Source organism: Xenopus tropicalis, chromosome 1 (genome assembly GCF_000004195.4).
Source record: "Xenopus tropicalis strain Nigerian chromosome 1, UCB_Xtro_10.0, whole genome shotgun sequence".
In the NCBI taxonomy this organism is placed as follows: domain Eukaryota; kingdom Metazoa; phylum Chordata; class Amphibia; order Anura; family Pipidae; genus Xenopus; species Xenopus tropicalis.
The window spans coordinates 191,863,229-191,890,259 of record NC_030677.2 but is presented as its reverse complement, the minus strand read 5'-3'; the positions used below and the strand labels follow the sequence as shown (position 1 = coordinate 191,890,259).

The 27,031-nt window shown below is 42.4% G+C and overlaps 1 protein-coding gene across 2 annotated transcripts; it reads left to right on the top strand.

Moving 5' to 3' along the window:
* Positions 1–306: 306 nt before the first annotated feature.
* On the top strand, positions 307–22,859 carry gzma (granzyme A). 2 transcript variants are annotated; one of them, NM_001113686.1, is given in 6 exon segments: positions 307–354; positions 16,437–16,670; positions 17,321–17,462; positions 17,752–17,890; positions 21,375–21,653; positions 22,414–22,859. In NM_001113686.1, coding segments are annotated over 4 exon segments (660 nt in total). In that variant the 5' UTR covers positions 307–354; positions 16,437–16,670; positions 17,321–17,376; the 3' UTR covers positions 22,570–22,859.
* The last annotated feature ends 4,172 nt before the right edge of the window (positions 22,860–27,031 follow it).

Below are 27,031 nucleotides of genomic sequence, written 5' to 3'. Positions count from 1 at the left end.
TACACTTTGTTGGTAAGAGGGGGAGTCGTACAAGGGGAATTCTGGGAATTGTAGTTCTAGAGCGTTCACCCATTCTGTCCCTTCTATAGTAGACTTCTCAGAATAATTCTGCAAGGTGTAAAAAAAGGGGGAAGGAAAGCAGTAAAAGCAGTAACAGTAGAAAATAGAAACTATATATATAAAAAAGGAGTGTAATACTGTGAATAAAGCGATATTGGGTTGGGGCATCCTGGAGTTGGTACGTTCCTTATTTATACATAGTGAAGGTTCTGTTGCTAGGAATTGTGTGTAAAAATCAGATTATGCACGGTGTGCAGTTTTGCGAATTGCCACTGCACAGTTTTTACCTTATGGGTAAGTGTGTGGATATTCCTTCCAAAAATACTACATTGTTTATATTTTTTCTTATGTTCTTTCCTCAGTGAGACAAATGTTGGCTACTGACAAAAGAGGGCGCTTCAGTGATGGAAATGGGACTTTCTGGTCCAATTGGAAAAACAAAGATCTGTGGAGACAGCAGAGCTTGTAGTTAAAGAGACACTAAACCCACCTGTAAAGGCCCCCATACACAGGCCGATAGTAGCTGCCGATATCAGTCACTTTGGACAGATTCGGCAGATTATCGGCCCGTGTAGGGGCAGAAACGAGGGGCATGACCGACCAATATCTGGCCTAAACTTGGCCAGATATTGATCAGCCAGGTTAGAAAATTCAGTTGGATAACCTACAGGTGGGCGATATCGGGGAACGTGTAGGTAAAAAAATAAATAACTTGATCGTTTGGCCCCAGGGCCAATGGGGCAGTCGGTTCAGGGACCGCATCAACGAGCCGATGTGGTCCCCGAACCGACTGCCCCATTGACGCCAATATAATTCAATCTTTTGGCCCCAGGGATCTTGGCGAGATCGGCAAGCAAGCGGATCTCAACGTGTATGGGGGTCTTTAAGCTGTCCCACTGCACCCCCCAGTTCTCTATAGAAATTGATGAAAAACATAATTACACATGAAAACCAATTCACCAACAAGAATTCTACTGACTGATACTTAATTAAAGATGCAAGAGAAGTGACCAATGAGAATGCTGATTCCCAGCACTATGTCAGGCATCTTGCTGGTATCTTTCATATAGAGATAATTATGTCATTTTTCCCCCTTCATTATATGGCACAGGAATCAGACATGGGGATAAAGGAGAGACTTGTTCAGTGATAGGAAACTGTGCTTAATGCTCCCAACTCCAATTGCAGGAACAGAGAACAGGGAGCCAGATTTACACAGATCAGTTGGGATTCTCATTGGAGGATTCTTTTGCATTTCAATGCTGCACAGGCACCAGAGAGCCTGAAAAGTTTTATTGTGCAATATTGCTTTAAGAATACAGCTTCCAGCATATATGCTACATTACTCTGGGATTTGTAGTTCAGCAATAGCAGAGTAAAGTTTGGTTAAGCAGCACTGTGCAGCAGGGTTTAATGTCCCTTTAAGGTTGCCACCTTTTCAATACAAATGAATCAAACAGCTCCAAGCAGTAATTAACAGACTACTGTGGTTTTTATTGGCTGTGTAACCACACTACATATTTCGGGCAGAGCCCTTTCCATGCGGGGTATATATATCATGCTGTGTAAAAAGTAGAGTAAAACATTACTGGTGATGGGGTTGAACCTTCTGTTTGGGTTCAGTGGGGCTGAATACAATGGGTTTCCAGGACACTTGTGAGAAGTTTATTAGCGGGGTGCACGCAGCATCATATTTTCACCTCCACATACCTTCAAACTTCAATATATCGAAATTGCAGCAATCCCATTTCATATTCATAAAACTGCCTTTATTTTACATATGGCACAGACACAGTTGTGTCCCCTTTTCTAAGCAAATTGTAGGGGTTGCCATCTTTTTAGAATAAATTTACAGTCCAGCAGGGGAGCGTTGACAAAGGGGACAGCCGTTAGATCAAAGGGGGTGGAGCTAAGACGTCAAAGGTGATTCCAGGAAGATCGGGAAAGAGAAAAAGGTTAGGCTCCCATAGATTCTGGGTGGAACAGGGGCTTAAAGGAGAAGGAAAGGCAAAGTCACTTGGGGGTGCCAAAATGTTAGGCACCCCCAAGTGACTTTAATCGCTTACCTCGTACCCCGGGCTGGTGCCCCTGTTCGCAGAAAACAGCACCAGCCCGGGGTACCTGGAGCGGATCGCTTCCTGCTTCCATTGGCTGAAATGCCAGCAGTCAGCGCATGCGCAGTAGAGTGAAAAGCCGACTTTAATGTTTAAGTTCCACTATTCACTCTACTGTGCATGCGCGCGCAGTGAATAACAAAGGAGGAAGCGCAGGCAGCTACCCCGGGCTGGTGCTGTTTTCTGTGAACAGGGTCACCAGCCCGGGGTAAAAGGTAAGCGATTAAAGTCACTTGGGGGTGCCTAACATTTTGGCACCCCCAAGTGACTTTTACTTTCTTTCTTCTTTAAGGGGGTGGGCCAGGGGCTATTAGTAAGACTAAGGGGCACATTCATTAAAGTACAACAGGTCCGTTTACAAAACAACGTTTGCGTATTTTCTACGATATTTTCGTTAATTTGCGCAACTTTTTCGGACTTTGCAACAATTTGCGCCAAAATCATGCAGTGAAGGTTCAAAGTCAGAGTTTCTCGCTGCTTACGATCGTTGGGATACGATAATTTCGTGACTTTCGGATCGCCAATCATTTCAATGTTTAGATCGTAAGTACGAAGTCTTTGTATTCAAACTAACAGAATTTTCGGGACTTTTGCAAACATCACAAATGATCGGATATCGTGATTCAGATTCGTACATTAATGAATCGGCCCTGAAAGGTATGACCACAACAGTCTAAAATGTTTTTATAATTGTTTTTGCCCAATGAAATAGCTGCAATTCTAATCAACTTGCCAATATACATTCATTAAAAAGTGTCAGTGGTTTTAAGATTATTTTTAAATGTAGTTGCTGTTAAAAACTTTACTTTGCACTAGTGATTCTGGCTTCTGACGGAGAAGGTAGCTGTGTAAACAGACCTGTACTAGCTGGAGAAGGGCTCGTTGTTTCAGAAGTCAGAAGCAGGGGTTCAGGCAGGGACAGGGTTTGAAATCATTGAACATCTTTAATCAATGTATATAATTATATTTTCCATCCTTAGGCAAATGTGATTCTTGGCTTAACATCCTGCCCATATATATGTTTCTACTTGTACCTTAATTTATGTATATGTAGATTATTGGGGTTTTTTGTCACTTGATCTGTGTCCAGAGTTTTTGGAAGGGGGGGGAGGTGGCCCTTGGTTGCCTCTATTTGAAAAAAAAAAAAAAAACTTAAAAAATACCCGCCTTTATACACCTTTACCTACACAGGAGTTATTTGCCGGGAAGTAGTTATTGTGGTTATTGCACCAAGAGGTGCAAGGGCAAAGTAGTTCCATGTAAGGCACTTTTAAAGGTTTGCACTTGAGACTTTGTCTAAGCACCACTTTATAAGTAACCAAATGTGTTAACGATTAAAGTGAGTCACTCACATTCCTGTAATAGAAACATTTCAGTATTACTTGCAATAGACCACAGCAATGTTTTTTTTGTTTTTTTTTTAACCAGACCTTAGTTGTCCAGGGCTACTTACCTCTCCTAACACTCTGACAACGCTCCGGTTCTGTAAGTCAACTGGATGCAGTACTGTTTAAATTTGTACTTCAGACTATGGGAGGATTGCACCACCCAGAGCCATGGAAGTGGCTTTCTTCATTCCGGGTTGCAATATCTGAGGGATAATTAGTACTTGGCTGGTAGCAGTTTCAGGGACAGTTTGGCTCACAGGGAACTTCACCCAAACACCACAGATATTAAAGGGGAAATCCACACAAACACAACTTAAGCTTACTGAAAAGTAAATATAATTTCAAGCAACTTTGCAGTACAGCTAGAGTTTCCCTTTAAGAAGGATTTTACTATATTATAGTATTATATATACAGAACAGGGGAAGGCTTTTTAAGTTCCTTTTAGCCCTCCGCACTGTACCCTCTGGTATATTTGTTTTCTTACTCCCACATCCAACTCAGAAGTCCAGTTCCAATATCTTGCGCTGCATTTGTCCCTATAAACCAGCTTTTCTGGGTGCACCATTAGCCACAGGGGTATAAAGGAGTAAACTGTAGATAGACCTAGTGAGGTTTAAAATCGTTACAGCAGTGCTTTGTGTGCTTCAAGAGGTATGTGAATACCTTCTGTTATTAGAAGCCTTTTTACCACAGTTAAAGGAGAAATAAACCCCCCTAGGTAAAAAAGCACCCCTTAACTGGCCTCCATCCTCCATCGCCCCCCACCTCTCCCTTCCCAGAAATTATTACATATAAAAGTGCCCCTATTTAAAGTCCTGAGCTAAAAATGCAGAGCAGCATAACAGAGTACCCAGGCACCATCTTCTGTCTATTTTGATACTCCTTGGGTCTCTGTGCCGACATGGAGCCTGCAGGAGCAAGCGCAGTTGAAGCGGATTCCTGACTGGCCCCAACTACACATGCTCCTGCAGGGTCTGTGTCAGCAAAGAGACCCAACAAAGGGGCAATGTGAGATGAATATTTTATAAAAGTTTTTTCATTTTTTAACTATTTTTTTGTTGGCCTGTCTGTGGGTTTCCAGAGTGCCCAATACCTCCTTTTTGTCATTTCATATCTTCTTATTAACCAGTGACTGCCCCTTTAGAGAGTAAATCAGTCTTCCTTTCTGATAGCAAGATAAGAACTCATCCTTGTTGAAGATGTAAATAGAGAGAAAAACAACAAGCACAAATCTAATGAATTTATATTTCAAAGTGTTTATAGTAAACACTTCAAAGCAGTTTGCATAAGGCTTTATTTCTTTTTTAAGTGTAAAGGTAGTTTTTATACCCAATGCAACAAAATGCAATGTTGGGATTGAGATGCTTTTATTATTTACTGTATCTTTTACATACAGTGCACTTTGAAACCACAAGAGGGAGATCTTGTTTCATTATACACATTCTATTAAGTTTTCAACCACAATGCTAACTACTAAACAGACAAAAAACAAAATTTCTCTCTCTCCCTCTTGTCTCCCTTTCCAGACAATGACAAATGAAGACAATTAAGTTACTAAAAATGCCTTCACTTTTAAACAAAACAGGGCTTGTTTGTCCATTTCAAAGTTTTAACCTTGGAAAGCAAGTCACAGGTAAAACTTAGTCCCTCTAAAAAAATATGCTTGAACATATTGCTCATACAATATATGGACAAACAATCCCTGGTTTGTTTAGAGGAGAAGGTAAGCTAAAAATAATTGGAGGAGTGCTTAATGTTAGGCACCCCCAGTGGTTATAATCCCTTACCTGATACCCCCAGCTGGTGCTCCTATTAGCAAAAAAATTGCACCGGCCCATGGTACATGGTATATGAGCACCATGTTGCAGTCTGTGAGTGCAGCGGATGTACCGGTTACTCAGTGGTAATGAAGGAGCAGAATTTGGTGCTCGCAAAAGGATAATGAAATGATAATGATACTGTGACAGTGCCTTTCTCGGGACCCAGTATCCTTGAAACGTCAGGACTACAACTGCCTAAACTCCTTGACCCACTTACTGATAAGCACATTAAGGATTTGGGTTTCTGTTCCCAACAGGTTCCAGTGCTTTTCAATTATGTGGTTCTAAAATTTCAGGGGGGGCTATAGCTCTGAAAATAGAGTGGTAGTGTATCTCTGGACATCAGGTTCCCTTTGAGCGAGTTTTAGTAATGTATAGGACTAGCATAGTCAGAGTATGTCCTAGGGACGCAAGATAGTGAGACATAACTAGAAAGAGTTGCCTTGTGCTCCACCTAAGGGCTGATAGCTGGAGGTAGCTCTCCTATGCTTTTTCATAACTGACCTAAAGTGAAGGGTCCACTGAGTTGTAGGCACTCAGGCATGTACTCCCTGAACCATTCCACTGGAGGGGATCCATGCATTTGCATTTGCCCCAGCTGGATTATTATATGTATGCGATTGATGTAGGATTGGTGAGTTTGGGAGAAACATTTTTTTGTGATTGGTGCTCTTTAAGGGAGGGAATGTTCCTGACCCATTTTTCATATTATTTTGATAAATGTGTGTTGAAAGGTCTACTGAGCAGCGTGTAAAATTCTGTGAGAAGGTTATATATGTATATAAGGTATGTGTCCATTCCTTCAGTCTTCTTAGAGGACAGATCTAAGGGTCTTGCAACAAACTGGAAGCTTAAAGGATTATGTAGTTGAAGGTATTTGATAACATATTTCTCTTTAATACTTATGAAGGGTAAAGCTAGACATACACTGCAAGATCCACTCATTTTAGAGGTCACTGTATGAGCAGATCTTGGCCTGACTTGGCTACCCACATACAGGGCCAAGTTAGATTGACATAATCCTTGGCCCAAAGGCAATTGACTGGAGGGGCCTACAGACATGTCAGATGAGAACCGCATTGTGTTGGTTGGGGAAATAAAACCTGCTTGATAGATATCTGGCCAACCTGTTCTACACCTAAAGGATAGATCTCATAATTGGAGTGTGTTAGGAGCACTCCACTTTGTAGAGAATGTAAACATGGAGGCACCCATGGCTGCAATGTCATAACACTGGCACGTTACATAGTGATGCTGAAGACCTGGGTTCAATGCCTGACTTCTTTAGTAAGCTTCTGAGTGCACTGTAAATTGCTTTTTCAGATTGATCTTCTGATATTTGACCTTCCTGCCTGTTTCTGACCATCCTTGCTCCCTGAACCAACCTTTGCCTGGAATACATTTTGAAACTGTTTAACCCTTCTGGTCCCACACTTTTGCACTACAAACCCTTTAAGAGCCGAACAGGCCCTTACAGTGTGATCAAGATTCTAAAGAGCTTCAAAGGAGCCAACTGTTTAGGTTTACAGTATTCAGCTGTTTTCCTGTCTGAGAAATAAACTCACAGCCAGAGAGATAACAGTAGTATAATAACATATTGGGAATCACTAGGCCCCTCGGAGCTGGAGGGAATATACAGAAAGGCCTAATATGAGGAAATCAGTAAGGTGCTGAGTTTGCAGTAGAAGCTATCTGGAGTAATTAGCGATGTAAATGTAGTTAACATATTCAAATTAAATTTATTTATACGACCTATGATAATCAGTGGGAAGGACCAAGTTTCACAGTTTTTTAATGGACTAGTGCTCTACAAATAACTAGAACAAACATCAACATCCCTTATGTATGTACTGATACTTTTGCTATACATACAATTGCTATACATTACAACACATGGTTTGTATAATCATCTCTGGTGTTTCCCCCAAGGGGGCCCCTATAATGCTGGATAGGGACAGGGCCCTCTCTGCCCTACTTTAAATTCAACCCTGGTAATAACTAATGAACAAAACCGTATTGAAACATAACATACAAGACATATTTACTAATTACAGATATTTTAAATAGTGAAGTTTGTATGTTTTCTGTGTGTGCTGTTTCCTGGTGTGGTGGGCTCTGCAGTTTCATGTTCTCATCTGCTGGGGAAGCAAACGGAAATGTTGACCCCTGGTTTTGCACTTCAGTCATTGTCACCGGTTTTTGAAGGTGAGATAAATGTTTCCTGTCTGTTCTGAGCAAGGCGAGTATTCACAGTATATATGTCTCCTGGCCTTGTGTGAATGATTTTCCGGAAATATGTCAGACCCAACTGAGATGGTAAAGTGTAAAAAGATAAGAAACATAAGTGGGTAGAAGTGTGATTATAAAATAGATTAAAAAATAGAGTGAACATTTTAAATATTTTGTAGTCCTTTAGTTCACTCTGACTTGCATAGTACATAGCTTGTCTGCTGGCCAGCCAGTTAATATCCCTAGGTGCCACTCTTGAAACTTGCTAAACTGCCTTCTAATGCAACTGGAAGGGCAATCAATGCATATATTACTGTACAGGGAATCGGGAAATAGCACCCCACTTTTGTCTTAAACCCCTCATGGAACCCAGTTGGACATCTTGCAAGGCAAATAATGATTTGGCTGCTTGTGGTTCTTTTTGCCTAATAAAAGACAACACAGTTCCAAGCATCTTGCCAATGTGAATTTATTTAAAAAAAGTAGTACCTCAAAACTCATTTGTAAATGTAATTGCTATTGAAACTCCTGGTTGTTAATTTTGAACAATGTTGCAAAGGTCAGTCTCCTCCAGCAAGTCAGGTCTGTCAATCTGCTGCCTTGTGTTACAGTGTTTCAAGGGTCAGAGCCACCAGGCAGAAAATAGAAAAAGACAGACAAATGCTGCTTTTAATAGCAGTTATATAGACAAATAAGTAAAAACATTTCAAATTTGTAATTAATGTATATTGCAAAGTTGCTTAGAGTTATGTTTTCTTTAATTAGGTAAAAATGTATATTTTGGGTTGACTTGTCCTTTATATGGGAAGAAAAGATCAAAAATATAGTAAGGTTGGTATTTGTTTGCAGAAAAGGTGGTAATTCTAGTGGAGAGTCATAGAGACAGATTTTCTTCCTGCATGTCATAAAAAGTCAAATTTACTCCAATTTGGAACCCACTGGGTACTTTGTTATTTCTATGGGATTAGAAGCTGAATTTATTTGTATATAAATATGTTTAATGGCACATTTTATAACAAGGGGAGGAAATTACCTCCCTAAATCAATAATGGTAGATTAATGTACTTACTTAACATACTACTTTACATATGTGAGTGGCATTAAAGGAATGAGATGCCAACAGGTCCCATTAAATATGAACACTCACTGCCTGTGCTGAAATCTAGGCATGTATATAAAGTAAATGGAGAATTCTTCCGAAAAGTTCTATGTCAAGAGGTGCAGGGGGTGATGCCTGGGAAGCTGGTGCAAAAAGGATGGACAGTTTTCTTCCAAATAAATTTTACTTTTATTGAAAAATGGGTAAGCATAGAGCTCACATTGGAAACATGCACCGACTTTCTATTCATTCCTAGAGGATTTAGAAGTGTATTTATCAGTGGGTGATGGTTAGAGTTAATCATTTGATAAAAACACTTCTAAAAATCCTCTAGGAATGAATAGAAAGTGGGTGCATTTTTCCAATGTGAGCTCTAATTTCACATTTTGATAAATCTGCCCCCCCTCATTAATTTAAAGTTATATAATATATTGATGTAACCTATTCATACTTACATACATACATTCAGAAATGTGTCACCGTTCATTGACTGGTACATGACATTATGGGGGTTATTTTTTTACAAATTGAGCTTGCTTTTTTTGACAATTCGAGAAGAAAAATGTGGCAAAAAAATTCAAACCCGAATTTCAGTTTTTTTCTGAAACTGCAAATAATTGAAATTTGTTAAAGAAAAAAAATGAAAAGTCAACAAAAAATGCATGGAACAATGTGATTTTTGCTGGGTGCAACATTGTTTTTTTAAAAAAATGAAAACCGACCGAGCCAGATGGGCACCCTAGGCAACCCAGCCAGCCACCCCCACCCCATGAGAGCAAACAAGTGGGGTGGTGGTGGAAGTTAATAGTGGGCGTTGGGATATGATGGATGTGCAGGACTTGAGGACTTGGATTAGGGGTGGGCAGACAGAAGAGCTACATGCTTACTGCCCCCCACGGTCGGGGACATGGGCCTACATCTGAATTTGACTTTTCTGTTTCAGGTAAAAGAACACAATGGGGGAGATTTATTAAGACACGAAAGCTGCAAACGTATTTTCGCAGTTTTTTCCGCCTGCGCGACTTTTTCGTACGGCTACGCGAAAAATTCGGGAAGGTTCTGCCGATGTTTACAAACGTTCGGTACGAAAATTTCGTGACTTTGGGATCACTAATACAATATTATCGTGACTAATACAATTTTTTCGTAAGCATTTTCGTGATATTTGCGATCTTCAGATATTATCTTATCCAATCCGAATTTTTCCCATTCGGATTCGAACTCGTGTTTTAATGAATCGGCCCCAAAAGGTTGTTGACAGTATGACTCAATTCCTGTAAAAAAGTATTTGGATGCAACTAAATTGTGGATTTGGTGCATCCCATCAGCCTCAACACAGTAGGAACTTTTGCTATAGAACCAGAAGCAACTTCAAATGGTTCATGTCACACACCCCCTCCATCCGGTATTAGCATTTCACCCCGCAACCTTTGTATTAGGTTTGTCTATTTTGTTTCAAGTGGGAGACCAGTCTGTAACTTGTCGCTTTATTTTTTTTTCTTCACTGTGGTTACTTTGTATTGTGCCTCTTCATAGAACCCTCAAACCACGTTTCAGTTATTTTTAAGAAATTAGTTCTTTCAGTAAGACAGTTCTTAATTTAAGTAGTTTACCCAGTTTAATAGACACATTTATCATTAACAATAAAAAGATTGGTTGCAGTGCAGTTGCCAATAGCAACCTATCAGCATTTAGTAAGTGCTACTTTTGCAAGTTAGCACCTAAGTTAAAGCGTATTGCAACTCTTGGTAACTTGCAGGGCTCTGCCACCTGAGGCGAGACTCTCAACTAGCCTCATGGCAGCAGTGCCCCTGGCACCATCTCTCCCTACTATAGCTGCTATCCCACAGCCCCAGTCCCTTCCCAGAGGCTATTATCCCCCCACTGATACTATAGGCACCATCTCCCCCTACTATACCTGCTATCCCAAAACCCCCAGTCCCTTCCCAGAGGCTATTATCCCCCCACTGCTACTATAGGCACCATCTCTCCCTACTATACCTGCTATCCCACAGCCCCAGTCCCTTCCCAGAGGCTATTATCCTCCCACTGCTACTATAGGCACCATCTCTCCCTACTATACCTGCTATCCCACAGCCCCAGTCCCTTCCCAGAGGCTATTATCCCCCCCACTGCTACTATAGGCACCATCTCTCCCTACTATACCTGCTATCCCACAGCCCCAGTCCCTTCCCAGAGGCTATTATCCCCCCACTGCTACTATAGGCACCATCTCTCCCTACTATACCTGCTACCCCAAAGCCCCAGTCCCTTCCCAGAGGCTATTATCCCTCCACTGCTACTATAGGCCCCATCTCTCCCTACTATACCTGCTATCCCACAGCCCCAGTCCCTTCCCAGAGGCTATTATCCCCCCACTGCTACTATAGGCACCATCTCTCCCTACTATACCTGCTATCCCACAGCCCCAGTCCCTTCCCAGAGGCTATTATCTCACTGGTACTATAGGCACCATCTCTCCCTACTATACCTGCTATCCCACAGCCCCAGTCCCTTCCCAGAGGCTATTATCCCCCCACTGCTACTATAGGCACCATCTCTCCCTACTATACCTGCTATCCCACAGCCCCAGTCCCTTCCCAGAGGCTAGTATCCCCCCACTGCTACTATAGGCACCATCTCTCCCTACTATACCTGCTATCCCACAGCCACAGTCCCTTCCCAGAGGCTATTATCCCCCCACTGCTACTATAGGCTAGAGATGTAGCGAACCTCACAAAAAAAGTTCGCGAACTTCTGCCAAAAAGTGCGAACTTTTGCGAACTTTGCGAACCCCATAGACTTGAATGAGAAGGCGAACTTTAAAACCTAGAAAAGCCATTTCTGGCCAGAAAACTGATTTTAAAGTTGTTTAAAGGGTGCCACAACCTGGACAGTGGCATGCAGGAGGGGGATCAAGGGCAAAAATTTCTCTGAAAAATACGTTGTTGACACAGCTTTGCGTTTTGTGCTGTAAAGGGCAGAAATCACACTACATTTCTAAACTTGTGTAATAAACTGCTTTTGCAAGGACTATTGGGTTACAGCAGATGAGATCAGCAGGACAGCTGCCCACAGCAGCTACATACAGAGCAGTAGAAAGTAGATTACTAGTCAGCAAAGCTACCTAAACTGTCCCTCAAACCCCTGCACAGCTCTCTCCCTATGCTAACTCATCAAGCACACACAGGCAGAATGTAAAATGGCTGCTGGGCTTCGGTTTATATATGGAAGGGAGTGGTCCGGGGGTGGTCCAGGAGGGAGAGCTGCCTGATTGGCTGCCATGTATCTGCTGGCTCTGGGGTGAGAGGTCAAAATTTGGCTCCAGCTAAGGCGAACCCAAAATTGCGAACATCGCTAAAAGTTTGCAAACTTGCGAACTTGCGAACACCCGATTTTCGTGCGAATTAGTTCGCCGGCGAACAGTTCGCTACATCTCTACTATAGGCACCGTCTCTCCCTACTATACCTGCTATCCCACAGCCCCAGTCCCTTCCCAGAGGCTATTATCCCCACTGCTACTATAGGCACCATCTCTCCCTACTATACCTGCTATCCCACAGCCCCAGTCCCTTCCCAGAGGCTATTATCCCCCCACTGCTACTATAGGCACCATCTCTCCCTACTATACCTGCTATCCCACAGCCACAGTCCCTTCCCAGAGGCTATTATCCCCCCACTGCTACTATAGGCACCATCTCTCCCTACTATACCTGCTATCCCACAGCCCCAGTCCCTTCCCAGAGGCTATTATCCCCCCACTGCTACTATAGGCACCATCTCTCCCTACTATACCTGCTATCCCACAGCCAAAGTCCCTTCCCAGAGGCTATTATCCCCCCCACTGTTACTATAGGCACCATCTCTCCCTACTATACCTGCTATCCCACAGCCCCAGTCCCTTCCCAGAGGCTATTATCCCACTGCTACTATAGGCACCATCTCTTCCTACTATACCTGCTATACAGTCTCAGTTCCCTAACAGAGGCTTTTTTTTCCTCTTGGCAAATATAGGCACTGCCATGCTTGATGCACAGTTAAAATGGGAATTAGTGAAGCACTCAATTTCCAGCAATCTTCCTACCTCCAGTTGGCTGTTATTATTTGTAAAGACCCATAGGACAGCAATACTAAAGACAACCAATACTGTGGCAGTTTCTAATTAAGAAACTAGAGCTAATTACAATGCTGCTTGGAAGGTGAATATTGTGGGGGGTAGGGGTTTGGGACAGTGACAGCCCTTTATACTGCACCCCCTTACTAAATGACCTCCAAGGAGTTGAGCTGAATTGGTCGCATGAAAGTCTGCACCTATAAATGAAGAGCTGGAAGGTGTTGCTGGATGCGAGATACGTCTATGTTCCTGGAACAGAGCATCTTGTCAAAAACAGATCGGTACAGAACAGTTTGAGGTTGTTTCACTGATTCTTATTCACAGTGGTGACTTGTACATGTGAAGCAAATCCACCACACAGGAAGCCAAGACCCTCACAGTATAGTTTCCATTTTAGCTTATTGAGGTATATTGCATGTTGTCTCACTGTCCTCATATGGGTGGTTTCTTGCTCACAAGATGCTGAATCATAAAGCAGCTTCTGGATGCAAAGAAAGGAAAATGCAGATCAATTACAAGAGACACAATTAAAAAAAGGCTTTGAAGGGAGCTGCTTGTTGGCAAAAATAGCACATGGGAAATGAAGCAATGATAACTATGTTTAATGTGTCATTTTTACTATAATATGCCAAGTGCAGGATTTTCACATACAGGGGTTTCACGTTGTATTTGACTTGTAGTTAAAAAACAGTTAGAGGGCCAAAGGGCAGATCTCCCACATTAATAAAATAATAGGGCCCAATACAACTAAAGTACAGCCCTGTACTAATAAAAATGACAATAAAACAGCTTAATTTTTATAGTTAGCACAGTCCACTGTATATTTCTTGCTTTTAGAAAGAGATTACAGACAACTGGAAGCCCACGAGCCCCTGGACTGAGACTAAAACATTTTAGGGTGTATTTATTATTAGCAACCAGTCAGATCTTTGTTTTTGCTTTCTAATCTTGTTTTTCCTTTCAAATCTAATTGCTAATTGGTTGCTATGGGCATCATCACCAGAGAAGTTTATCTCCAATGTTAATAATTACACCCCTTTACGTACACCCAAACAGTCCCACACTGTATAAAGCACTGGTCTGTGGGTGCCTGTAGCAGCCCCTCTGGCATTTCTTTGTGGTCATAAACAGCACTTTTGTCAATTTTGTGCCAATACATGTGTTGGACCTTAACCCCATATGTAATAAAAGGGACTAAGGTTGCCCAGTAGCAGTAACCTATAGCAAACAATAAGATGTTTTCTTTGCTTTGAACCGGTGACCAGTAAATTCTACCTGCCAATTATTGTTGATTATGTTGTTATCATGACTTTGCAGAATTGTGATGATTTTTGAGGGGAAGAAATAATAAAACAACCTTGCTGCTTAAGAAGCACTATAGCAACCAATTGCATTAGTACTAACTAAAGAAATGTTTTTCTGATGCTTTAGTTGTCCTTTAGCTGCTACCAAACAACCACAGGCTGTTACAAAGGCTTGTTTTCCTTGGGTGGGTTCTTGTAAAAACTGTCTCGATAGAAAGCCTTTTCCTTGCCCCTGTTAGTGGTTATCTTATTCTTAAGAGGGTGTAACTGCCGTTGCCCGTTGCCCGTTCTAATGTACAGCGCTGGTTTTGTCGCACAATGAATTTGCTCTGAACACGAAAAGTAAAACTGACACCTTGACCACTGTTATCTTTGTCTCGTATATTTATCAGTAGGTCGTAGACTTTGGGGTTTCCAGGAAGAGATCTATCTCGAAGCTTTAGTTTGCACTGTGCTTCACCTGACATGACACACAATTCAGGTATAAACTAGAATATGCCACATGGTCTATGGAAGAAGCACAGTCTTAGATTTTACTGGACATTCAAGAGCATCTAATGGGATAAAATAGAAAACAATGTTCTCCTTAATGTAAAATATAAGAATATTAGAAGCCATAAGGAGTTTCATGACTTTAGAAAAAGCAATGCTAATGGCCGAGCGCTTTATATTTTACAACAGGGGGCTAATAATTTATATAATACAAAAGTTTAAGTGAGTCATATGATACAAGTGGCATCACTTAGCACCAATAAAAACAAGCATATTTTATAAGGATATATTTTAGAGGATATTCATGGCTCCTTTTATATTATTGTTATATACTGTGGTATAACTAGATGTTACTGGACACCACAGCAAATTCAATTTAGGACCCCAAGACATAGGGTTTACCCATTCTACCAAGATATATTGAAATTGCTTATTAATTAGGTCCTTACTGGGCCCCCCTGCAACCACAGGGTCTGCTTTCCTCTGTAGCTACGCCCCTGATTATATAACTGTATATTTGCTTAAAGAAGTAGGAAATGCATGATTTCTGGGCAGCATCACAATATCCTACCTGAGACCTTGGGTATCTGTTTGCCAAAAATCTACCCTATTCTGGGTACTACTGTAGGAGCACCACATTGCAGTCTCCTTTCACTTCTTGGATATTTGGCCATGTGTTGTGCTTCATGATGTGAGTGCTTATTGGTCATTTTTCAGTGATTATACTGACATGTCTGGGATTAATGGAGTGCACATTGACCAATTCTACAGTGATTATACTGGAACAGCTTGGGTTAATATGCTGATTATTCATTTTTTTGCAATTATTATACTGGCATTTCTAGGGTTAATATGCCCTTTATCCATTTTACTTAGGGATTATCTTGACATGTATGGGGTTAATATGGTCATTATCTGTAGTAATTATTTGTGTAGTAATTATACAGGCATGTCTGGGTAATGTTTTGTTAAAATGGGTGTGGTGTTTAGGAGTGTGGGCAAAAGTAGGTGTGTCTTGAAATTTTTTGTAGGGGCCCGCCAGTTGGATATTTGCCCAGGGCCCACAAAGGCCTTAAAATAGCCTTGAGTCAGAGAATAAAGAAGGCCTAACTGATTTAACATCCCCCAAAAATCCATATGCCATGTGTTGCCAAATCTTCTTTGCTTCCATTAACCCTGATGATAGAGGAGGTATGGGGGCCCAGATGAGCAGCTGTTCCAGTTGAAACCAGTCACAAGTTATAGGTTATTATGTCTCTTAAGAACACAAGTAGCACAGGGTGACCAGATCACTTGAAAATTCAGAGGCATGTCCAAAAATATCCAGCTAACAGGGATAAACTGAACGCAGTGTTGCCCTGTAACATGTATTTATTAGACTTGTCCCTACATTTTCAAGTGATCTGGTCACCCTAACTAAGCAGCATATGATTACGTAGGAAATGTAGTGCCCCAATGGTCTGCCCATTGTTATATGGCATATTGGGGGAATGAGGCTGTTGGGAGCCTGGGAATGTCATATGAAATGGTTTATGATTCACTCTGTTTTGTTTGATGGGCAAGATAAAGAACAAAAACCACTGGCTGCTGCCTTGCAAATTCTCTTCTTGTCTTATTGGGCTTCCTTACTGCTCATTCACAAAACATCATGTCCCAGCAAGACAAGTAGCTAGCTAAACAGGCAGATCCTACACAGTGATATGTTTCTCATTGAAATCATGCTTTTTATTGACCTTTTTTCACACGAGTCCCATAGGAACATATGATCAGTGAACACAGAGCTGCTAAGCTGTCTTTCCTTTCTGGTTGATTAAGACAGAAGGTCTTTTCTACCCACATCAATTGCAGAGAAGACCACAGGTAGCAGAAAAGCACATACGTCATGTGACTTCTGAGAAATCAAAGAAACCACATTGCCTGAGTGGCTCTATATATACACCTAGCAGCACCGGGCTGGCCCAATGTGCCGGAGCCAAACATCTCCAAGAATGAGACTTTTCAGCTTCTGCTTGCTTTCTAGCATTCTTCTTCTCATACACATCAATGGAAGTAAGTTCCTGCCCTGTTTATTGGCTTACTTAATATTTAATGTACAGCATTATTATTGTTTGGAGGTGGCACCAGTGGGGACAATTCTACCACTTAAGTTTAAATGAAGAATTTCTATTTATATCTCTTAAAATTTGGAAATTCCATTCATGTTAGTGTGGGACAGCATATCTGTTCTTTCTGCAAAGCACTGAAAGCTCATGTCTGCCCTGGCATTCTCTAGAAACTGCAGTTCTGAGCTGTGATTTAATGGCACTGCCTTCATTTGCTAAGGCCCCCCCCAAGTGCCACTGAGCTGATATTTTGAATCAAAGATAATAAGGCAGTGATGCAAAAGCAGACCAATGGCTTTCCAATAATTCCCAATTCAGGGAAACCTTTATAGAACCATATCTGCTTTTAAAGGGAAATCTGAAAATCTTACTATCATGAGGTCTCATCTGCCTGACTGGTCTATCAAAAATTGTATATATTCTCAGTAACCGAAGCAACCTACCTCTATTACAGTACATGGTCATTGTTTGAATGATCTGTGTATAAACCTGGATGTAACTATTAAATACAACTATCAAATAATAAGCAGGGCATCCTCTCTATTGCAGCTAGGGGATAGCATAGTTCTAATGTCTCATCCTTACTTTTGTGTATAGATATCTGCATGGATATTATTGATGGCAGAGAGGCAGCTTCACATTCCAGACCGTACATGGCATATATATATAGTAGGACAGGATCTTGTGGAGGGACGCTCATTAAGCAAAACTGGGTGCTAACTGCAGCTCACTGCGTTGTGTAAGTACATCTCCATTGGCTTAATCCCATAGTTCTAAATAATCTTTCTTCAATTTTCATTTTTGTAATTATGGGGGTTATGCAATAAAAGGTGCAGATTTTGCTACAGGTCTAGTCACCTATACCTAGGGGCGCACTGAATTCACTTTTTTGGACTCGGCCGAACCCCCGAATCCTTTGTAAAACCTTGTTTCTTTCCTTGTTTCATTGCTTTTTTGCTTTGCATATGGCACTTGTGTAAATAAACTTACATGTTCTATACAGTATATCAGTACTTTCTTCTTTTTAGTAACAATTCAGAGGTTATACTTGGGGCTCATAAAGTGAAAAGCAGAGAAAACGAGCAGCAGAGATTTAGCGTTGCCAGAGCAATTCCACACCCATGCTTTGAATGGAAGAAAAAGATCCATGACATTCAGCTTCTTCAGGTAAGGCCAATTGCAATGTGTTATGTGCCTGAATACAGGGCCGCCATCAGAAATCACAGGGCCCCTCACAACAAAATTTTCTGGGCCCTCCCTCCACCCATGCCCCCAATGGCCCCTCCCCCGGTGACCCCTCCCATCAATACAAAGGACACATAGACATTGGTAGCCTGGGCCCCCTAAAACATTGGTAGCCAGGGCCCCCTAAAACATTGGTGACCAGGGCTTACATTTTGCATTGGTGCCAGGGCAGGGACCCCTTAAAACATTGCTAGCATTGGTGGTCCTCCCCCAGATTACTCATACTATGGCCTGCTCCCCGCTGCTTACTTACTGCTTCCTCCCGCTCCCCCACCCCCCCAGCATCCACCAGTTGTCTTCCGGCTCTCCCCCCAGCATCCTCCTGCTTCCTCCAGGGCCCCCCAAGCATCCTCCAGCTCCCCCCCCAGCATCCTCTTGCTTCCTCCAGGGCCCCCAAGCATCCTCCAGGTCCCCTCCCAGCATCCTTCTGCTTCCCCCAGCATCCTCCTGCTTCCCCCATGGCACCCCCAGCATCCTCCTGCTTCCCCAAGGCCCCCCCGGAGCATCCTCCTGCTCCCCCCAGCATCCTGCTGCTTCCTGCAGGGCCCCCCAAGAATCCTCCTGCTTCCCCCAGGCCCCCCAAGCATCCTCCTGCTCCCCCCCAGCATCCTGCTGCTTCCTGCAGGGCTCCCCAAGCATCCTCCTTCTCCCCCCAGCATCCTCCTGCTTCCCCAAGTCCCCCCAAGCATCCTCCTGCTCCCCCCCAGCATTCTGCTGCTTCCTACAGGGCCCCCCAAGCATCCTCCTGCTTCCCCCAGGGCAGACCCCAAGCATCCTCCAGGTCCCCCCAGTATCCTCCTGCTTCCTCCAGCCCCCTGGCTCCCCCGTGTCCCTCCCCTGCTTCCTCCGGCTTCGGTGACGTCCTCTGCTATGTCCCTCCCCACTACATCGGAGCTCTAATAAGGTTGCACCCCGTACGTGTGACGGCAGTACGCACAGACGCAACCTTATAAAAGCGTAGATGTAGCGGGGAGCCGAGGGAGATAGCGAAGGATGCCAGCAATGATGGCCTGGGCCTGATTAAAGGGAGCCCGAGCTAAGAAAACTCTAACACGGCCGGGCACCTTTTAAAGTTAAAAACGCCCGGGCCTGGGATGAGTGTCCCCCCCTGTGCCCCCCTGATGGCGGCCCTGCCTGAATATTTCTATATCCTTCATTATTACATTGAGCCCACATATCCCACATATCAATGCCACCTAAGCACCTTCAGGTGGAAACACATTATTAGTACCTGTTAAACAGACAAAGCTCACAAATCAAAATGGAGAGGTTTCCTTGTTTTAGAACTGATCAGTCAGTAATTCCCTCTTGTTGACAGATGGATAATGACAAGGGAGTCATCATCAGCTTGTTTGGCAAGGTCACCAAACAAGCAGATCTTTACTGATATGCCCATGTTAAGGTGGGAAATATTGGGCTGATCCGATTGTTTGGCTCTTGGGCCAAGAATCTGATCATAATTGCTGCTATGCCATCAGTCGGATCTGGGACTACATCAACTAGCCTATGCAGACCTCAATCCAATGGGAAACTCAAACCTGCCTGATCAACATTTTTCATCATGTTTTTCAGGCACATGTTGGTTGGGTGGGCCCCATACACAGGCAGATTGGTCTAAAAGGCCCAAAATACCATCTTAAATGTGCCCGTGCATGAACCTGGACGCAAGTGCTAGAGCACTAAGGGACACAAACTCACATAGTTTAATGCTTATTCAATAAGTACAAGATCTCGCTGCTCTTTGCACTCCACGTTGAACTTAAAATTTAGTAGTGTGAACAGCAGTGTTGGCCCTTCATAAATTGCACACCTGAATGACGCACGTTAGTGCATGAGTAGGGCGCAGAAGGGGGTCAGCTGATTTGCCTCCCCCTAGGGCAGTATTGTATTCATAGGGGAAGCAGAGATCCATCCAATCCATTCTGGAGCCCAAGGAGCTGACGCTGGGGCAGGGTGCAATTTATGACAGACTTTCAGGTACCTGAATCTGGATAGAGCTACCTGCTGTTGTGTTAATATGAGGGGGAACACTTTTGGCTTAATAAGCCCCTCAAAGGATTTTATTAATAAGATAAAGACTTGCTGCAGTGCTGTAATTCTAAGTTTCTTGAACTTTGTACGTTGTGACCACCTAAGAAATGTATTTGTTAGACCCCTAACATAATTCTATAGGAAAAGAGTGAAAATAAATGGAAAGGAATGTGATCATGAAAGACACAAATTGAGTTTGTTGATATTTGCTGGGGAAGCCAATACATTACCAGATCAGAAGTAATATAAGTAGGAATTTGATGTATTCAAATGCAAAATGGTTTTGGATCCCTTTCTCTGGAATTATTTGTTTGAAAACATCAGTTTTGATGATTCTGTGCTGTTTTTTATGTTTGCTGCACTCTCTTCTGAATAAAGAAATAGTTTTTTGTATTTTTATATGTAATATAGAGGTTCAGTGTGTTCACCCATTTATTCTACAGTGCTGTGGAACCTGTTTTCTTCTTATAAATACGTTATTCATAATAATAATAATAATAATAATAATAATAACATACATGTTTTGAAAAACAGAAAGAGGGACAAAAAGATGCAGCGCTGCAAAACCTTTTTACCATTCCCCCTAAATACCTCACACAAAAACACACCCCAGACGTGCCAGTATTATAAGTACTTAGAAAATGGATAATCAGCATATTAACCCTAGATATGCCAGTATAATTACTACTGAAAATGGATACTAGGCATATTAACCCTAGATGTGCCAGTTTAATTCCTCCTGAAAATGCATACTAGGCATATTAACCCTAGATATGCCAGTACAATAACTACAGAAAATGGATAATCAGTATATTAACCCCAGAGAAGCCAATAAGATCACTCAAAAATGGTCTGTGAGCAGTCCATTAACCCCAGACTTGCCGGTTAGATGAATGCAGAAATGAATAGTTTCACATCATTACCTCACTGACATGTGCACAGGCACAATACCAATACTGAAGTTTTCTTTTTTTCTGCTGTTCCCGTGCTGCTTGCCCCACTCTCTCTCTGCCTGCTTAAAAAAATTGAAGATGGGCAGTCGTTCCACAATGGAAAGCACGGCCATCTTTTTTTTTTCAAAGAGCAGGGGTTGGGGAAGAACAGGAGAGAAGCCAGGCAACATGGGACATTGAAAGGAAATCAGGGATTTGGGACTGTCCTGTTTTTGTCCTGTTGGGAGGTAGGTAATAATAGTGTATCTTTAATGGTTATGTAACATCTCACAAGGACTGTGATCTCCAAAGGAGCCTTGCTTTCCTCCTTCCATTGGCCATTTTAACCAGCTGGATAGCAGGAATAGATGCTAAAATGAAACCAGAAATCACCTGATTTTTATCAGACTCAACACTAAGCTAAAGTATTTCTTGTTTTACAGATTAAAGGAGCTGCGAAACTCAACAAATTTGTCTCAGTACTAAAGCTGCCAACCACTGATATGGATGTGAAGCCTGGAAGTAGTTGTAGCACTGCCGGCTGGGGAGTCACCAAACCTAATGGCAAAACTCCATCAGATGTCCTCCGGGAAGTTAATGTCACTGTTGTAGACAGAGGCACATGCAACAAAATCTATAAGAAGTTTAAAACTGAAATAAGCACCAACATGCTATGCGCTGGAGCACCTAAAAAATCAGATAAAAAATATGATGCCTGTCAGGTAAGGCATTCTTAGCTGTGAGAGGTCTACTTTGTTTTGTATCACATCCCTAAAAACAGTTCACAAATTGTACGGAAATATCAATGAGCCGATGCGGCCCCCAATCTGACTGAATTTTTTCATCTGCCCGATCGATATCTGGCCGATTTCAGGCCAGATATCAGTCGGGCAGGCCCGTCGGTAGTGCCCATACACAGGCTGATAAGCTGCCGAATCAGTCTGAGGGACCAATATCGGCAGCTACAATCAGCCCGTGTATGGGGGCCTTAAGGGGCATCTTTGTAAAACTATGTCAAAAGGGCATTGAAATACACGAAGAATGGTCACTTTAATACCATGATACATGGGTAAAATCTTGCACAGCTGTAAGTTCATGTAATTACTTTATGAATATGTATAGATACTTTTAGAATTTAGATTAAAAAAAAGACATATCTGAGGTTGTGTAAAATAATGGAGTAATTTTAGGCATTAGTCTGTGAATACACACCTTAATAAATATGGCAGTTAGCTCTTTGTAATGGATTCTTCCATGATAGCAATTTATGTAATTCGTTTGCACATAAGGACCAATATGAACCTTTATTCATTAAGGAGTATATGGAATACATGGGGCTGATTAATTAAATATTGACTTAATCCTGAAGAATTCTCAGCACTTTGATATTTTTCCCATTTATCAAAACCTTCCTGACTATGAAAGTCACAAGCTTAATTATTCATAGTAATCGGATATTAATTTAACGTTTCTGTGTTACAGGGGGATTCTGGTGGGCCACTGATTTGTGGTAAAGAATTCAGCGGAATTGTTTCATTTGGAAAAAAATGTGGCGATCCTAAATACCCTGGCATTTACACGCGGCTGACAGCAAGGTACCTGCAATGGATACGGGATGTAACAGGAGGGGCTGACTGATAATACACGGACACAGCAGTTCCTGGTTGGAATGACATATGAAGGGACAGATATATTACAATTCCTAGTAGATTCTGGTGATGTACATTAGCACTTGTGAAAAGCATTGTTACCGCTCAGATAAAAAAACATTAATTGTTGGTTATTAAGGGGAATTAGTTTATGGATGCCCTTTTCCATGCATTTGAATTCATGTTATTATTGTTAAAAAGGTTTATAACATTTTGTAAAAATAAACAATTTTTTGTGAATTGAAAGGAATGTTTTAAATAAATGTACATACACAATAACTGCTGTGTTCTCTTTCCTCAGCACCTGCACTTTCCCCTTTAGCCTTTAAAGGAGAAGGAAAGTCATTTTGGTATTTTACTGCCAATAGATTCGCCACATTAGTGCCACCTAGAACATTATATTTATTCTGCAGAAAGTTTTACCATACCTGAGTAAAGAGCCCTAGAAGCAACCTTTGTTTGTTTAAGATAGTGGCTGCCATTTTAGATTGGTCTTCATAGCTTCTCTGCTGCTGGTAGCTAGGGTTACACAGAGTTGGGATGGGGAGCAAATTCTTATGAGAGGTGGAGCAGGAGTAGGGAGGGGGAGAGGCAGAAAGGAGCAAACTGAGCAGACTCATGCCCATGCCCTGAAGGATTTTTCTGAGAGCAGGAAGTCTGACACCAAAGATGTGTACAAAAAAGAAGAAAATAAATCCTGTGCTTTTGATAGAGGACAGCGTTTCTGTGAGTGCTTATGGCTGTATTTACATAGACCTTTCTCATAAAGCTTATTAAGTTTTTACCTAATGTAGGGACCCATAGGGTTAAGCTCCCTATGGCCTTATTTCCCTACCTATTCTTATCTGTACTGTTATTGGGTAGAGCCCTCTATACTCAGGTTACAGTTTCTTAAGCTATCCCTTACAGGTTTAGTCCGGTTGATCACTCCCCTTGGCAGACTATATAGTGTCTTGCACAAGGAAGTGTCTTCCTCTTTGGCTGCTGATCTGCTACCTGATGCAGAGCTCCATTGAGCCTGGGTACAGATCCGGCCCAGTAGCCACACTTCCATCCAAATTAAAGTCGGGGACAGGGCCCTGTGAATGAGGAAAAGACAGTATAGCAGCATATTTCATAGCACCCTCTAGAAGTGGTGATTTCAGACAGAATTATATAGAAAGAGCAGCCATTTGCTCCATCCAGGATAATAGCAAAGGAGTAGTCTTCCTAACAGTCATTACTGGCCTTAGGTTAGGGACACAGAAGTGCTAGGGAAATAGGTTAGCAAATATGCCTTGCCCTAACCTCCAAAAGAGCATGGGACTATGCCGGTGAGCTTTCCTACCTATCACGCTGTTGGTGTTCTACCTGCCCAACCTCTTGATGAGAAGGGATACACAGGGGAGCATCATGCTTCTGCTATTGATCTATTTTACATCAATTGTATAACTGCATACTGTGTACCATCTATTGAGTGAGTATTGAAACACCCTGAATTCCATTGTCTTGGACAATAAAGCATTATCTAGTTCATTCATAAGAATCCTCTGGCGTCCATTTATATCCATTGCACCACACTACTTCAGCTAGTTGTAGTTCAACAACCCCTTAGCTCCATTATATACCTCCCACGTAGCGGAGGCCCGCTCCTGAGCATTAAGGTCGCATGTAACACATGCTCTACAGCACGCTACTAGCCTGGGTTGGCCATATTATAGCCAAATAGGTGTTACACTTTCCTTTTCTTTAAGTAAAAGCCCCAGTGTCTGCAGCAATATCTGACACAAGGCCCCCAGAATTTCCTGACCCAGTGACCATAGCAATATTTAGGGTGTGCCCCCATTTCATAATGCAGTGGCCCTATCAATACTGTATATGTGACAGTGGGCCCAGTATTTCATAACCCAGTGGCCCCAGCAATCTATATTAGTGGATCCAGTATTTTATGATACAGTGAGCTGAGTATATCAGGGCACAGTAACACCAGCAATATAAGAATCATAATATAAGATACATAATATAAGATACAAAGATCTGAACAATATAAGACACATAATTTCCCACTCTGACTATGCGCTCTCCTCTATCCTCTGATAGGATGGCACATGGAGAAAAACCTCCAGTGCAAATAATGTAATGCTACAAGGTTGCAGAATCCCTGCTTTCCACCTGATATGATGCAATAGAGCAAAAGCAAGGTGACAGAATTACATCCCTTTGCATCATGCCCCTCCAGCATGGTCTGTGTGTGTCGCATAGTGCAAACACATTTTAGTACTGCAAATAACTCTTTAGTGAAGAGCAATTCATGCACAAACTCCAGAAAAGAAATCAAATACATCTGCATCTTTTACCATGAGATTTTGCATGAGATTGTTACATTTCATACAAGTTGTGGAACACAGTATTTTTGCTGGAATTATGGGAAAACACTGCATTGAGCATAAAATACATGATGTTTGGCAGGTTTTTGTGCCTTGCACTGTCCAAGGAGCACATTGGCTCATTGATGCATTCCTCGCCCCAATGGCCTGCATCCCATCAACGTGATCCAATTGTTTGGCCCGAGGGCTGATCGACCAGCTCAAGGTGGGCATACCGGGGGAAAGATCCACTCGTTTGGCGACCTCTCCCAGGGAGCAGATTCATTCAGTGTCGGACTGGGACCCCAGGGGCCACCAGAAAACCTTAGACCAGGGATCCCCAACCTTTTATACCCGTGAGCCACATTCAAATGGAAAAAGGGTTGGAGAGCAACACAAGCATAAAAAAGGTTCCTGGTGGTGCCAATAAGAGCAATAATTGGCTATTTAATAGGCCCCATGTGGACTGGCAGCCTACAGAAGGCTCTGTCTGGCATTATATTGAGTTTGTATGCAACCAAAACTTGCCTCCAAGCCCAGAATTCAACAATGAACACCTGCTTTGAGGCCACTGGGAGCAACATCCAAGGGGTTGGGGAGCAACATGTTGCTCACGAGCCACTGGTTGGGGATCACTGCCTTAGACCATAGGCCCACTGTCCAAACTATTTTTATTCCTTTCCTCACCCAACCTCTTTATTCTCCTAGTCTCTTTCATTTACATGCTAGCATCTATTCTTCCAGCTATTTCTCCTCTTTCTGTTCATTCAGAAATAGGGAATGACCATGAAACAGGCCAAATGGTCAGAAGCAGGAGGGCCAGTTTAAAAATAGAAAGGATTTTCAGCGCACCACTTCCATAGGATGCTTTATTCCTCAGCTGCGCCCAAGCCACTCAATATACCATTGTGAAGGGAAGAAGCACACCAATACGCTGCAATGCCTTTAACATATTTATTGCAGAAACGAGTGGCACAAGCTTTGCGAGGATAACCCCTTCTTCAGGTGCAATACACAAGTGAACAATTTTTCTCATTAAATACCTTAACAGATCATGTGGTACTACCATGTACTGCACCTAAAGAAGGGGTTATCCCCGGCAAGCTTGTGCCACTAGTGATGAGCGAATCTGTCCCGCTTCGCTTTGCCAAAAGATTTGCATATCTTTCAAAGGATTCGCGAAACGGTGAAAAATTAGCAAAACGGCGAAATTGTCGTGCGTCAAAAAAATTGTTGTGAGACAGTTTTTTTGCTGTGCGACTATTCTTTTGATGCCCGTGACGATTCTTTTGACACGTGACGATTCTTTTGACAAACGACGATTCTTTTGACACACGACGATTCTTTTGACACGTGACAATTCTTTTGACACGCGACAATTCTTTTGACACGTGACAATTCTGTTGATGCCCGCGACAATTTTTGGACGCGCAGTGAATTTTTCCATGGCAAATTTCTTTATCCATTTCGCGAAACAATCCGCCAATGGCGAAAAGCGGAAATTTGTCGCAAATCCATGGCTGGTGAAACATTTCGCCCATCACTATGTGCCACAAGTTTCTGCAATAAATGTGTTAAAGGCATTGCCGGCGTTTTGATGTGCTTCTTCCCTTCACAATGGCCAGTTTAAAACTCATGCTCATAGCTGCACAGTTCCTGCCCCAAATGTCAATTTTTGTCCATTCCAGTTCCATGATTCAGATGCCATTGATAGTACCTTCCCCTGAGCATCTGAGTGAGAGGGAGCAGCACATGGGATGTTTCTCTGTATGCAAAGCCCCAGCCACTTTGAGAAGCAGAGTTCCCTACATGTGAGGAGAGATCCCTATCTGCCTGTGTTCCCCACACATCCCAAGGCAGATGGAGAGGGTTTTAGCGCTTCCAAAACAACTAAACATAACAAATGACATCAGCTTTAGGTTTTTGGAGTTCCTGGATGGCAGTAGAACCATAAGCCAGCCTCCATCCTGGATCCCACACAGCACAAGGGAGGCTGCCAGTAGGACAGGGCTGGCGGATTGAGGAAGCTGACGACTGACAAGCCTGTGGGAAGACAATGTATAAAGCGGCTAAATGTGCGCACTGATGCTCAGCTACTGCATTGGA

Bases quoted from the DNA above. Each gene is read 5' to 3' on its own strand.
- gzma (XM_012952786.3), top strand. From the start codon at position 16,583: ATGTGCCGGAGCCAAACATCTCCAAGAATGAGACTTTTCAGCTTCTGC. The intron at 16,671-17,320 runs GTAAGTTCCTGC...TTTTGTGTATAG, and splicing joins TCTCATACACATCAATGGAA to ATATCTGCATGGATATTATT. The intron at 17,463-17,751 runs GTAAGTACATCT...TCTTCTTTTTAG, and splicing joins ACTGCAGCTCACTGCGTTGT to TAACAATTCAGAGGTTATAC.